Source organism: Megascapheus bottae, chromosome 7 (genome assembly GCF_031878675.1).
Source record: "Megascapheus bottae isolate mThoBot1 chromosome 7, mThoBot2.hap1, whole genome shotgun sequence".
Lineage (NCBI taxonomy): Eukaryota > Metazoa > Chordata > Mammalia > Rodentia > Geomyidae > Megascapheus > Megascapheus bottae.
Window position 1 is genome coordinate 62,652,798 of NC_143515.1, and position 12,808 is coordinate 62,665,605.

The 12,808-nt window shown below is 47.7% G+C and overlaps 1 protein-coding gene across 1 annotated transcript in view; it reads left to right on the forward strand.

The window, feature by feature from the left end:
- The first annotated feature begins 4,536 nt into the window (after window positions 1-4,536).
- Window positions 4,537-12,808, forward strand: part of Memo1 (mediator of cell motility 1) — an 87,223-nt gene continuing 78,951 nt past the window's right edge. The window contains exon 1 of the mRNA XM_090337204.1: window positions 4,537-4,858. Within this exon, the coding sequence (XP_090193330.1) occupies window positions 4,798-4,858 (61 nt within the window). The 5' untranslated portion in view covers window positions 4,537-4,797. The remainder of the gene's footprint in view (window positions 4,859-12,808) is intronic.

A 12,808-nucleotide genomic window follows, 5' to 3' on the forward strand; every position in this document is an offset into this window, starting at 1 on the left:
GCTTGATCTTTTCATTAGTGAATCCATCAAAATATTTTTAGTGCTGGCAAGGTGGCTCATGCCTATAATCCTAGTTACTTAGGAGGCTGAGATCTGAGGATTTCTGTTCAAAGCCATCTGGGGCACAAAAGACAATTATCTCCAATTAATCCCTAGAAAATGGGAAGTTGGGCTGTGGCTCCAGGGGTAGGACCATAGCCTGAATTGCTCAGGGCCAGTACCCAGGCCCAGAGCTCAAGCAAGCCCCATCCTCCCTGCCCAACACACACAATATTTTTTTTTTTTTTTTTTTTTTTGCCAGTCCTGGGCTTGAGCTCAGGGCCTGAGCACTGTCCTTGGACTTTCTCAAGGCTAGAGCTCTACCACTTGAGCCTCAGCACCACTTCCGGCTTTTTTCTATGTATGTGGTACCGAGGAATCGAACCCGGGTCTTCATGCATGCTAGGCAAGCACTTTAACCACTAGGCCAAACTCCCGGCCACAATATTTTTTTTTTTAGTGATGTTTCAGTGATATTCAAGTAAGTAATTGAAGTTTGGCACTGGTGTTTCACACCTAGCTACTTGGGAAGTCACTTCCAGTTTTCTGGTGGTAATTATAGAAGAGTCTATCAGACTTTTGTGCCCAGGCTGGCTTAGATCTCAGTTTCCTGAGTAGCTAGGATTACAGGCCTGAGCCACTGGTATCTAGCTCAGGAACTTTTAATTCCCCTCTCTCCTCTTCCCCGCCCTTGTTTTTGGTCAGTCCTGGGGCTTGAACTCAGGAGCTGGGTACTGTTCATGAACTTCTTTTGCAAAAGGGCATCACGCCTACCACTTGAGTCACAGAGCCATTTCTGGCTTTTTCTGTTTATGTGGTACTGAGAAATTGAACCCTGGGCTCCATGCATGCTAGGCAAGCACTCTACCACTAAGCCACAATCTCAACCCTGGCTTGTTCGCCTTTTCTTTTTCTTCCCCCTAATACTCAGGGTTTTCTGAACTTTTTCAGTACTCAGGACCTGGTGCTTTTGGGGTAGGCATTGTACTATTTGAACCATATCCTTGGCTTGTAGAGCACAAATGTTAGCTTAAATCAAAATAACCTCTTTACATTAAACTTTTTTCTCAACCTTAGTATGTGTGTGTGCACATGCTAATCTGGGGCTTGAACACTGTCCCTAGCCTTTTTAAAATTTTGCTCAAGGGCTGGGAGTGTGGCTTTGTGGTAGCATGCTTGCCTAGCATGCACGAAGTCTGGGTTTGATTCCCTGGAACCACATACACAGAAAAAGCCTGAAGTGGCTCAAGTGGCAGATCGCTAGCCTTGAGCAAAATGTGTCCAAGGACAGTGCTCAGATCCTGAGTGAGTTCAAGCCCCCCAATTTTTTTTTTTTTTTTTTTTTTTTTGCTCAAGGCTAACACTGAGTCACATTTCTACTTCTGGCTTTCTTTTCAAATTAATTAAAAGAGTCTCAGACTTTCCTGTACTGGTGTGCTTTGAACCAAGATCCTCAGATTTCAGCTTCCTGAGTATCTAGGATCATAAGCATGAGCATTATCCATTGCCCTCAGTCTTTTTTTTTTTTTTTGCCAGTCCTGGGCTTGAGCACAGGGCCTGAGCACTGTCCTTGGACTTTCTCAAGGCTAGAGCTCTACCACTTGAGCCTCAGCACCACTTCCGGCTTTTTTCTATGTATGTGGTACTGAGGAATCGAACCCAGGTCTTCATGCATGCTAGGCAAGCACTTTAACCACTAGGCCAAACTCCCGGCCCCTGCCCTCAGTCTTTTATCAAAAAATCTAAAATATTTTTCTCCCCCCATCCCCAGTGTTGGTGGAATCAGGTGCTTTCCATGTACTAGACAAGCACACTACTACTTAGTTACCCCAGCTCTACAATAACACTTTCCTGGTTCATAGAATTTCAGTGGCATGGACATCCTAAAGTCATCTGTCAGATGTGGATAAGTAAAATTGAAAAATAAGTTGACAGTTGTAGCTCAGGGATATGATACAAAATTCAAAGGACACAAGGATGCACATTAAAGAAGTTAATCCTGGGTCATGAGTTTGGCCTAGTGGTGGTAGAGTGCTTGCCTAGCATGCATGAAGACCTGGGTTCGATTCCTCGGTACCACATACATGGAAAAAAAGCCGGAAATGGTGATGAGGCTTGAGAAAGTCCAAGGACAGTGCTCAGGCCCTGAGCTCAAGCCCAAGACTGGCCAAAAAAAAAAAAACCAACAACCCTATCCGCTGTTACTAGTTGCCTTCTCTCTCCCTCTCTCCTTCTCTCCTTCTCTCCCTCCCCCCCTCCCTCCCTCTCTGTCTCTCTCTCTCTCTCCAGTTGTGGGGCTGGAACTCAGGCTTGAGCACTTGGGTTTTTTCAAGTCTACAGCTCTACCACTTGAGCCCCAGCACCACTTGCAGCTTTTCTATGTATGTGGTACGGAGGAGTTGAGCCTGAGTCTTCCTGCATGGGAAGCAAGCAATCTACCATTAGGCCAAACTCCCGGCCCTGTTTTTGTAGTGGGGCTGAACTCAGTGCCTGGGCACTGTTCCTGAGCATTTTTTTTTTTTTTTTTAGTCGGTGGGGGAGCTTGGGCTCTGGGCCTGGGCGCTGTCCTTGAGCTCTTCAGCTCAAGGCTACTACCCTAACACTTCCGGTTTTCGAGTAGTTAATTGGAGATAAGAGTCTCTTGGTCTTTAGTGCTCTAGCTGGCTTTGAAATGTCATCCTTAGATCTCAGCCTCCTGAGTAGCTAGGATTATAGGCATGAGCCCCCATGCAGGGGTTTTTCGGGGCTATTTTCACTTGTGGTTTTCTGGTGGTTGATTGGAGATAAGAGTCTCAGGACTTTCTTACCCTGGCTGGCTTTGAACCATAATCCTCAGACCTCAGCCCCATGAGTAGCTAGAATTACAGGTTTGAGCCACTGGTACCCAGTTTGATATTCCCATGTGAAAGGCCTGAAATAGGAAACTTTATTCATTGTATCTCATTCTCTTCTAAGTTTGGAAGAAGAAACAGTATCAGAAGTAATTAACCAGATCACTGTTACCACACCAAGTATTCTTCAATTTACAATCAAAAGTTGGCCTCATCAGTTGTCATGGAGTTTTACTACTCCATAAAGAGTAGCACTGAATTAGAGCTCCAGACTTCTCGTTTTCTACTATCCCTAATAATATCTGCCCCTCAACCCCTGAAAGCTATTATCTCAATATCTGGCCAGAGAGGATAAAATTTGGAGCTGTATAATTATGATTAGTGTAGGTTTTAATTTAGTAGCCGTAGCAAAATGTGATAGAAGTATTCCAGTAATAAGCCGTTTTAAGGACAAGATCTCACGAAGTTCTGCAGTCCTTAACATTGGAAAAAGTGGTAGAACAAAGAACATCTTAAAAAAATGTATATTCTTCTCAGGGAAAAGTATAAATTTTAGTGTCAGGACTATTGTTTCGTATGGAACTAAGGTACAGCAGTTTTATGGCTTTAGCCATGAACCTTTCTCTTTGAAGATATGCAACTTTCTGTTACTCAGTTCCCAGTTTTGGAACAGTGTACTGAAAATAGCAGCGCTTCCCAGTAGGCCCAAAGTGTCCTTTACACGTGGCTCTAAAATTGCAAAGGAATTTTCTGTCGCTGACATTGGGGGTTTGTAAGATACTAAGTGAAGGCTGGCATCTCTTGCACACCTATCCTAGAGACACTAGAGTGAGTGCCACTCCCCATTACTGCTGGGAATCACCCAGTAGTTAGGGAGAGAAGCCATGCAGGTAGATAACATGAAACAAGGTAACTTCGGAGTGCCCAAGCCTCGATTAGGTAGTAAAGCCACAACTCCATGTGCTGGGCGGGAGGTGGGGAGAGGTCGGAGGCTGGGCTTCCAGATGGGAAGCCGCAACCCAACCTGAGCTCCGACAGGCCGGCCGGCTGGCCGGCCGCGGGAAGGGGCTCGGGCCGCCGCGCGGCTGCGCCCTGCTCCCCGGGCACCCAGCGCCCCGCCCGTGCCGGCGCTCAGCCCCGGAGCGCGGAGCGTGCTCGCCGGGCCTCGGCGGCGGGCCTGGCCGCAGAGCTGGGCATGCTCAGTGGGCCGGACCCGTTAGAGCGGCGAGTAAGGAAGCGCTGGCTCCTCCCGGGTCTGCCTTCCCGGGTTCAGGCTCCGGCCCTGGGCTTTGTATGTGTGTGTGCGCCGGGCCGCCGCCGCCGCCGCCGCCGCCTCCCGGCCAGGCCGCCCGACCCGAGATGCCGTCCGGCCGGTCCGGTTTCCGCCGTTAACCTCGCAGCGCGGCGGGCGGAGCGGCGGGGCGGGGCGGGGCGGGCGGGGGCCCGGCCTCCGGGTGGGGGCGGGGAGGGTGCGGGAGCCCCGCGGGGGGCGGGGAGGGGGCGGGCGCGGAGTCACGGGGGTGGGGTCACCGGTGGCGGCGGCGGCGCCGGCTCGGGAGGCCGGGCGGGGAGGGGGCCGTGGGGGCGGCTCGGTGGGACCAGCCCCGGCTGGGGAGCGGCGGCGACTCCCGGGGCCGGGCTTCGGTAAAGCCTCCGAGGGCCCCGTGTTCCGGCGCTCGCTGGAGTCGGCGGTGATTGTGGCCGCCGCCGCCACCGCCCAGGCTGCCGTCTCCTCCTCCGGGGCCGCCGCTTCCTCCTCCTCTTCCTCCTCCTCCTCCTCCTGGGCCGGGCCGATCCCCACCCCGCCGCCGCCTCCTCCTGGGCTGGGCCCGCGGTGTCTCGTCCCCTCACCGGGCCGCTCCCGCCGCCGCCGCCGCCGCCTCCTCCTCATTCATCCCCGTGCACCATAGGCGGCACAGGCACCAAGATGTCCAACCGAGTGGTCTGCCGGGAAGCCAGCCACGCCGGGAGCTGGTACACAGCCTCAGGTAGGGCCCCGGCCGCCCTCCGCCCGTCCGAGCCCGGCCGCCCGGCCCTCGGCAGCGGGCGGGGACCGCGTGGGGCGGGAGCCGGAGCCGGAGCGGGCCCGCGGCCTGGCGCCTGCCGCCTCCCCCACCCGGGCGGCCGCGGCCGGGGCCTGGCTCCCGCCGCCCCGCGAGCACGCGCCGCCTCGCGGGGAAGGACGGGGCGCCCGGCGCCGTGCCCCCGCGTCCCGCGGCGCCCTCGGTGCCCTCCGGCCCGGGGCCACCTCGCGCGGAGCCCGGGAGGAAGTCCCCGCGCCGCCGCCTCTGGCGCTCGGGGAAGGCGGCGGGCGGCGGGTGCCCGCGCCCCGGGTAGCCGGGAGCGGGAGCACTTTCTCCCGTGGCCCGGCTGGGCGCGGGACTCCGCGGGGGGAGGGGGACCTGTCAGGGGTTCCTGCGCTGGGGCTCCCGCGGGAGGGCGTCCGGGCGGGGGCTCTGGGTGTCCCCCGGGCTCGTTTTGTGAGTGTTGGCATTGTTGCTGTCACCCTGGGGCAGCTGGCGGTGGCATCAGCACTTTTCCCGAGCAGCCTCTTCGTCTCCGAGCCGGCGCTGCTCCTACTACCCAGCGAGTTAGTCGAGGTATTGAGCGAATTCTGCCGGTGCCTCCAGCTGTCCAAAAGCCCTCTTTATATAAGAGGGGAGGAGGAAGGGCCTTCTCTTTAATAAAGGCTCTTCTTGGAACCCCGTTTTCGGGGACTCCTCCCCGGCCCCGCATTTCTGGCGTGTTTAACAAAGAAAAGTTCCTCCGCGGTTCTTAGCAGCCTTCAGTCATTTGTTGTCGGCGTAACCAGTCACTAGATATAACTTCCTAACAAGAGTTGAAGCACGTTTCTCTCTGCAGGTCATTGGGTTGGGGAGTGAGCTGCCACGGTGTTGGAGGAGACAAAGATGTGGAAGGCAGTTCTTTGCTCTGAGGGTGTGAAGCAAGCTCCAGAAGTACTTGTACCTTACTGACTCACTGAGGATTTGCTGTGTTAAGACAGAAGAATTAGGAGGGTTGGATTTGCAGCTACTGCTCACAAGTAGCTGTCGCTTGGCGTTAAGCAAGTCGGACATTGTTTTATGGTTACAGTGGTTTTTCTTCGTGGTCCTGAAAGAGACATTCAATTATTTCTTACCTGAGACCGTCAGTTAAGCCATTCTTGACCAATATATGTGGAAATGGGTGGCAAAATTGAGTGCTGTGCCCAAGACTAAGCCAATGGTAGAAGAGGAATTGAGAAATGAGAGTCCTTGGCTCCCGAGTGTGTCCTTTAATTAGTGAATTATTAATATTACTTATTAATGAATAAGAAATAGCTTTCTCAGGGTTACAGACAAGCTTTTATAAACGTATTTTGAAGAGGTAAAAAGTGTTTTTACATCTATGGTTGTCTTTTCATGTTCTCCATGCAGTTTTCTGTACCTTCTACATGTGTTTTAAACTTCCGTTGTAGTTTCCATTGGAATGTGGACTAAGTATTCTGGAGGGATTCCTGTGGGTCCTTGAACATTCTATGGGTGGTGATAATTGTGCCTAGCCTACACTTTGATCGCAGGCTTTTTTTTTTTTTTTGGTGCCAGTCCTGAGGTTTGAACTCAGGACTTGAGCACTCTCCTTGGTCTTTTTTTTCCCCTTCAGGGCTAGAGGGTCTGCCACTTGATCCACAGCATCATTTGCTTTTTTTCCTACTCCTTTTTTTTTTTTTTTTTTGGCCAGTCCTGGGCTTGAGCTCAGGGCTTGAGCACTATCCTTGGACTTTCTCAAGGCTAGAGCTCTACCACTTGAGCCTCAGCACCACTCCTAGTTTTTTCCTGTGTATGTGGTACCAAGGAATTGAACCTGGGTCTTCATGCATGCTAGGCAAGCACTCTACCACTAGGCCAAACTCCAGGCCCCTCCTGTTTTTTTTCTATATATGTGGTACCCAGGAAACACTCTACCAGTAGGCCAGACTCCTGGTCCCAGATTTTTTTTTTTTTTTGGCAGTTGTGGGGTCTGGATCTTATCCCTGAACCTCTTTGTACTCAAGGCTAGCACTCTCTCTTGAGTCACAGTGCCACTTCTGGTTTTTTGAGTGTGGAATTGGAGATAAAAGTCTAATGGGGATTTTTCTGTTCCGGCTGGCTTTGAACCGAAATCCTTAGATTTTAGCCTCCTGAGTAGCTCGGATTACAGGCATGACCCACTAGGCCTGACTTTAAACTTCTTAAATAAGACGAATCCTGTAATGCAATTGAAACAATTCTGTGATTATACTACTTTTTTTTTTTTTTTTGTCTTGGGCTTTGAACTCTGTGCCTGGATGCTGTCCTGGAGCTCTTCAGTACAAGGCTACCACCCTGCCTCTTGAGCCACACCACTACTTCTGGTTTTCTAATGGTTAATTGAAGATAAGAGTCTCTGGACTTTCAAGCCAGGCCTGGTGGCTCACACCTATAATCCTAGCTACTCTGGAGGCTGAGATCTGAGGATCAAGGTTGAAAGCCAGTCCGGGCACAAAAGAACCTGAGACTCTTATCTCTAATTATCGTCTAGAAAATGGGAAGTGGGGCCTGGCTCAAAGATAGGGTAGTAGCCTTGTGCTGAAGAGCTCAAGGACAGTACCCAGGCTGAGTTCAAGCCCCATGACCTACCCCCCCCCAAAAAAAAAAAAATGTCTCAGGACTTTCATACCCAAACTGGCTTTGAATAGCAATCCTCAGACCTCAGCTTTCTGGGTAGCTAGGATTATGGACATGAGCCACTGGTGCTGAGCATATAATTATTTGTTATGAGTGAGTGGAAATAGACTGTTCTTAAAACTTTTTTTCTTTTTTTTAATCAGTCCGGGGGCTTGGACTCTGGGCCTGGGTGCTGTCCCTGAGCTCCTCAGCTCAAGGCTGCCAACCTACCGCTGGGACTGAGCTGTCCCTGAGCTCTTCAAGGACACTATCACTCTACCCCTTGAGCCACAGCACCACTTCCTGTTTTCTAGAGGTTAATTGGAGATAAGAGTCTCACAGACTTAGTGCCTGGCCTGTATTTGAACTGCGATCCTCAGATCTCAGCCTCCTGAGTAGCTAGGATTATAGGTGTGAGCCACCTTGTACCCAGCCTTAAACCTTTTTTTAATTTAAAAAAAAAATTTTTTTTTTTGTGGGCCATTGAGTTTGAGCTTAGCCTGGTTGCTGTCCCTGAGCTCTTCTGCTCAATGCTACCTCCCTTCCCCTGGGCCTGGGCCTGGATGCTGTCCCCCAGCTCTTGGCTACTATCTTACCCTTGATCCAAGCCCCATTTCCCATTTTCTAGAGGTTAATTGCAGATAAGAGTCTCAGGTCCTTTTGTGCCCTGGCTGGCTTTGAACCTTGATCCTAAGATCTTAGCCTCCTGATTAGCTAGAATTACAGGCCACCAAACCCGGCCTGAAAACTTTTTTGTAGAGAGATATTCTGTTCTTCCCTACATGCTGGGTGAACTCAATGATGTAATTTTGGTAATGTGAGTTGTTATAGAGAACTTTCTTTGAGGTCTGTATATGTGTGTGCTTGTATGTATATTATGTGTGTGTGTGTGTATTTGTGTGACTTTAGTCTGAAGAGCAATTCAGGGAATCCAAGGTGAATTTAATGCAGGTTTGGAGACCTCTAATTTATAAGTATGTGTATATGTGTGTGTATGTGTATGTGTTATGTGTTATGTGTATGTGTGTGTTAATTGTAAGGCTTGGACTTGGGGTCTGGGTGCTGTCCTTGAGAGTTTGTTGGTCACAGCTTGCTCTCTATCACATGGACTACAACTCAGCTTCTAGTGTTTTGATAGGTAAAAGTCTCATGGACTTTCTGCCTGGCTGGCTTTTGGGCCATGATCTTTAGGTCTCAGCCTCCTAAGCAGCTAGGATTACAAATGTGAGCCACCTGCACTCAATTCTGAATTTGTATTTTAAAAATAAAAGAAGTAGGGGATCAGGAGCATGGCCTAGTGGTAGAGTGCTCATGCCTAGCACGCACAAAGCTCTGGTGGGTTGGATTCCTCAGTACAACATACACAGAAAGAGCCAGAAGTGGTTCTGTGGCTTAAGTAGTAAAGCATTAGCCTTGAAACAGCTCAAGGACAGTGCTCAGGCCCTCAATTTAAGCCCCCAGGACTGGCAAAAAAAAAAAAAAAAAAAGGTAGAAGTCTACAGACAACTTCCATCCTGAATGTTGGGATGTTATGTCAGTATGCCTGATTATTAGTATAAGTTTTGGAAAAAAAGTTTTTTGTGTGTGTTGTGTTCCTTATCTCTTGTTGGGTTAGTCTTAAAACATGAAGACTTAGGGAAAACATGCTTGTTCCTGCTTATTCTGTGGTTCCTGCAGCATTTAGGTTGAACTCAAAAGAATGAAGTGTTAATTTACTCAGAGAAATGAGTGATACTGTGTTGCTATTGTTCTTTATTAGATATAGACGTATCTTCATTTTATTTTCTGTGTTGTATGCTACATCCATTAGTAGAGGGTAGTATAAATTGCTATCTGTCCTTAAGGAATTTGCAGCTTATTTGAAGTTGCAACTCAAGGCAGCAATTAAAGATTAGGTCTGGTGTGTTAATGCTGTTAGGAGTTATGAGAGTGGAGTCACTTACAGTTAGGATTTGAATTTTGCTTTGAAGGAAGGGAATTTGGAACAGAAGGAAAGAACATTGATTTAGGAAACAATACAGGCACTAACGTAGATAAATAATAAGCATTTCAATTTAATAAGAAGGGGAGGTTTTCAGACGTGTAGTTCATATATCAGGAAGTGTAGTTAGGAGTTGGAGGATGTCTGTGAATATTAGGCATCATAGGGTTGAACTTAATTGGCATTGAACATCAGTGCAGATTTCAGAGTTGGGGACTAATATGCAAGTAGCGTTTTAGGAACATTAATCTTGTACCAAGGTTAATCCTCACTCTTTTACTGGTGTGCTGTAGGGATCAGCACACTGTGGCTCACGTCCCCAAATCCAGCTGTGATAAAAAAACGTATTTATCACGTATACTTCAAAAATTTTGACAAGTTCTTTAAGAGATAGTAACTGGAAATGCAGCAAAGTTCATATGTGGAACTGATATATAATTTGTCTCTTTATTGGAAAAAAAAATAGGCTGACACCTGGTATAGGTTCGTGGTTCTCAGAATGTGACCAGAACAAAAGTACCTAGAGTATTCTTCACAGATATGGTACATCTTTTCATTTTATTATATTCACATCCTATCTTCTAGCTGGAGAATTAGAATTCCTTCTAGCCAGTTCCATTCTTCTAGCCTTATCCCTTTAAGTACACCCTCTATGATGCTGCCTGAATAACCCATTGACTGTATTTTTTTTTTTTTCTTTTTGTTCTGGTCTTAGGGCTTGAACTCTGGGCCTAGGTGCTGTCCCTGAGCTCTTCAGCTCAAGGCTACCAGCATACCTCTGGAGCCATAGCACCACTTCGACCTTTCTAGTAGTTAATTAGAGATAAGAGTCTCATGGACTTTCCTGCTTGAGCTGGCTTTGAACTGTGATCCTTAGCTCTCAGCCTCCTGAGTAGCTAGGATTACAGGTGTGAGCCACTGCACCTGGCTGACTGTATCATTCTTTTGATCATTTCTTCATTGGTCTACCGTGTCTTTTGGATGAGGTTTAACAACCTCTTGATTTTTCTTTTTTTTTTTGTTATCATTTTGTCTCTTGACAGCTGCATACCACCCGATCTCAGTTATTTGTTTTACTCTGTGTGTGTGTGTGTGTGTGTGTGTGTGTGTGTGTGTGTGTTGATTCTGAGGCTTGAACTTGGCATGGGTGCTGTCCCTGTGCTTTTTTTTTGCCAGTCCTGGGCTTGAGCTCAGGGCCTGAGCACTATCCTTGGACTTTCTCTCAAGGCTAGAGCTCTACCACTTGAGCCTCAGCACCACTTCTGGCTTTTTTTCTATGTATGTGGTACTGAGGAATTGAACCTGGGTCTTCATGCGTGCTAGGCAAGCACTCTACCACTAGGCCAAACTCCCTGCCCTACCCTGAGCTTTTTTGATCAAGACTACCACGTGGGCTACAGGTCCATTCCTGACTTTTTGGTTAAGTGGAGATTATTGTCTTTCCTGCTTGGGCTGACTTTGAATCCAGATCCTTAGATCTCAGCCTCCTGAGTAGCCTACCTAGTGATTTTGTTTTTTCTTGCCAGACCTGGGGCTTGAACTCAGAGCTTGAGCACTGTCCCTGAGCTTCTTTTGCTCAAGGCTAGCATTCAACCACTTGCGCTGCAGCACCACTTCCGGCCTTTTCTGTTTATGTTGTACTGAGGAATTGACCCCAGAGTTTCTTGCATGCTGGCAAGCACTCTGTCACAAAGCCACATTCTCAGCCCTAGCTAGTGATTTTTAACTCAGGGCCTGGGTGCTGTCCCTTAGCTTTTCTGCTCAGTGCTGACAATCTACCATTGGAACCATAGCTTTACTTCCAGCTTCTGGGTAGTTAATTGCAGATGGGAGCCTCACAGACTTTTCTGCCTGGGCTGGTTTTGAACTGTGATCCTCATGTCTCAGCTTCCTAAGTAGCTAGGATTAGATGCTTGAGCCACCAGTGTTCTGCCATGCTACTTCTCATCACTGTTTTTACTCAAAATGTTCCCTCTGTTGAAACACTTTTTGCCAGAATAATTCCTATCAATCTTTTAAAAACTCAGGTGTTAACATCCTCTGGGAACTTACTCTGTTGCCTTCCCTCCCCACAGTTTCTTTTATGGAAGAGGCAAAAGTACACAACCCCTTTTGAGATTTTATTTGGAGCTAGCCTCACACAATGAACCTCCTCCCACAGATGTCTTCTTAGTAGCTGAGATCGGTTACCTCCACACAGAGAAGGTTGCCATCTTGCATTACTGGCTTGGACCACCATGTCTGGTTTATTTGTTGAAGTGGAATATTGTAGCTTCTTCATTCTCATTGATAAGTTCTATTATGCAGATATACCACAGGTTGCTCATTCTGTTCTTGTTGGACAAAAAGATTAAAAAAAAATAGTTTTAGCTGGGTGAGGTAGCTCAGGTCTGTAATCCTAGCTACTCTGGAGGCTGAGATCTTAGGATCTCTGATTTTTCTCTAGAACAGGGGAAGTAGGACTGTGGCTCAAGGGGTAGGACAGCTTGCATTGCATTTTTTTTGCATACAATTCTGTATACAATTGCAATACATTGTATTCTCTAATGACTAATAAAATGGAGCACCTTTTGTGGCCTTTTACTTAAAAAATACTTTATTATTATGAGGTTGTTATACAGAGGGGTTACCATTTCACAAATCAGGAAATGAACTATTTCTTTGTTGAACAGTGGTTTTTGGAATTTTGTTTTTGTGCTGTGTATGTTAAGTTGTATATCCCCCTTTTTTCCCCTGTTGGGCTGATCACTTTTTTCATCATGGAAGATATACTCCTCTGTGCATATCTTTTTCAGAACCTTAGTTTCTTGGTAAACCGAAAGTTTTCTTTTTTTTTTTTTCCTCCAGTTCTGGGGTTTGAACTTGGGGTCTGGGCACTATCCTTGATTTTGATCTTTCTTGCATGCTAGGCAAGCTCTCTACCACAAGGCCAAACTACCAGCCTCAAGTTCTTAGTTTTAAGAAGTTCTACTTGTCTGTTGGCTAGTGGATTTTTTTTTTTTTTGGTGCCATGTTCCCAGAGGTACATGACACACAAATGTGTAATCTCTAATTCAAAAAGACACTGCAAGGCTGGTATTATCTCCATTTATAGGGGTGAAAATATTGAGTCAGAGGTTGAGTAATTTGTTTAAGGTATAGCAGGTAAGTGGAGGGCCAGTTTGTCTCTAAAATGAGAGCTAAGTGTTAGAGTCAAAACACTGTGGTCAGATATTACCCTAAGCTCGCAGTTTCATTGCCTCATTCATAGTGTCCCAATTTACAGTCTGAATATTTAAATTCAGCTGGGCTCA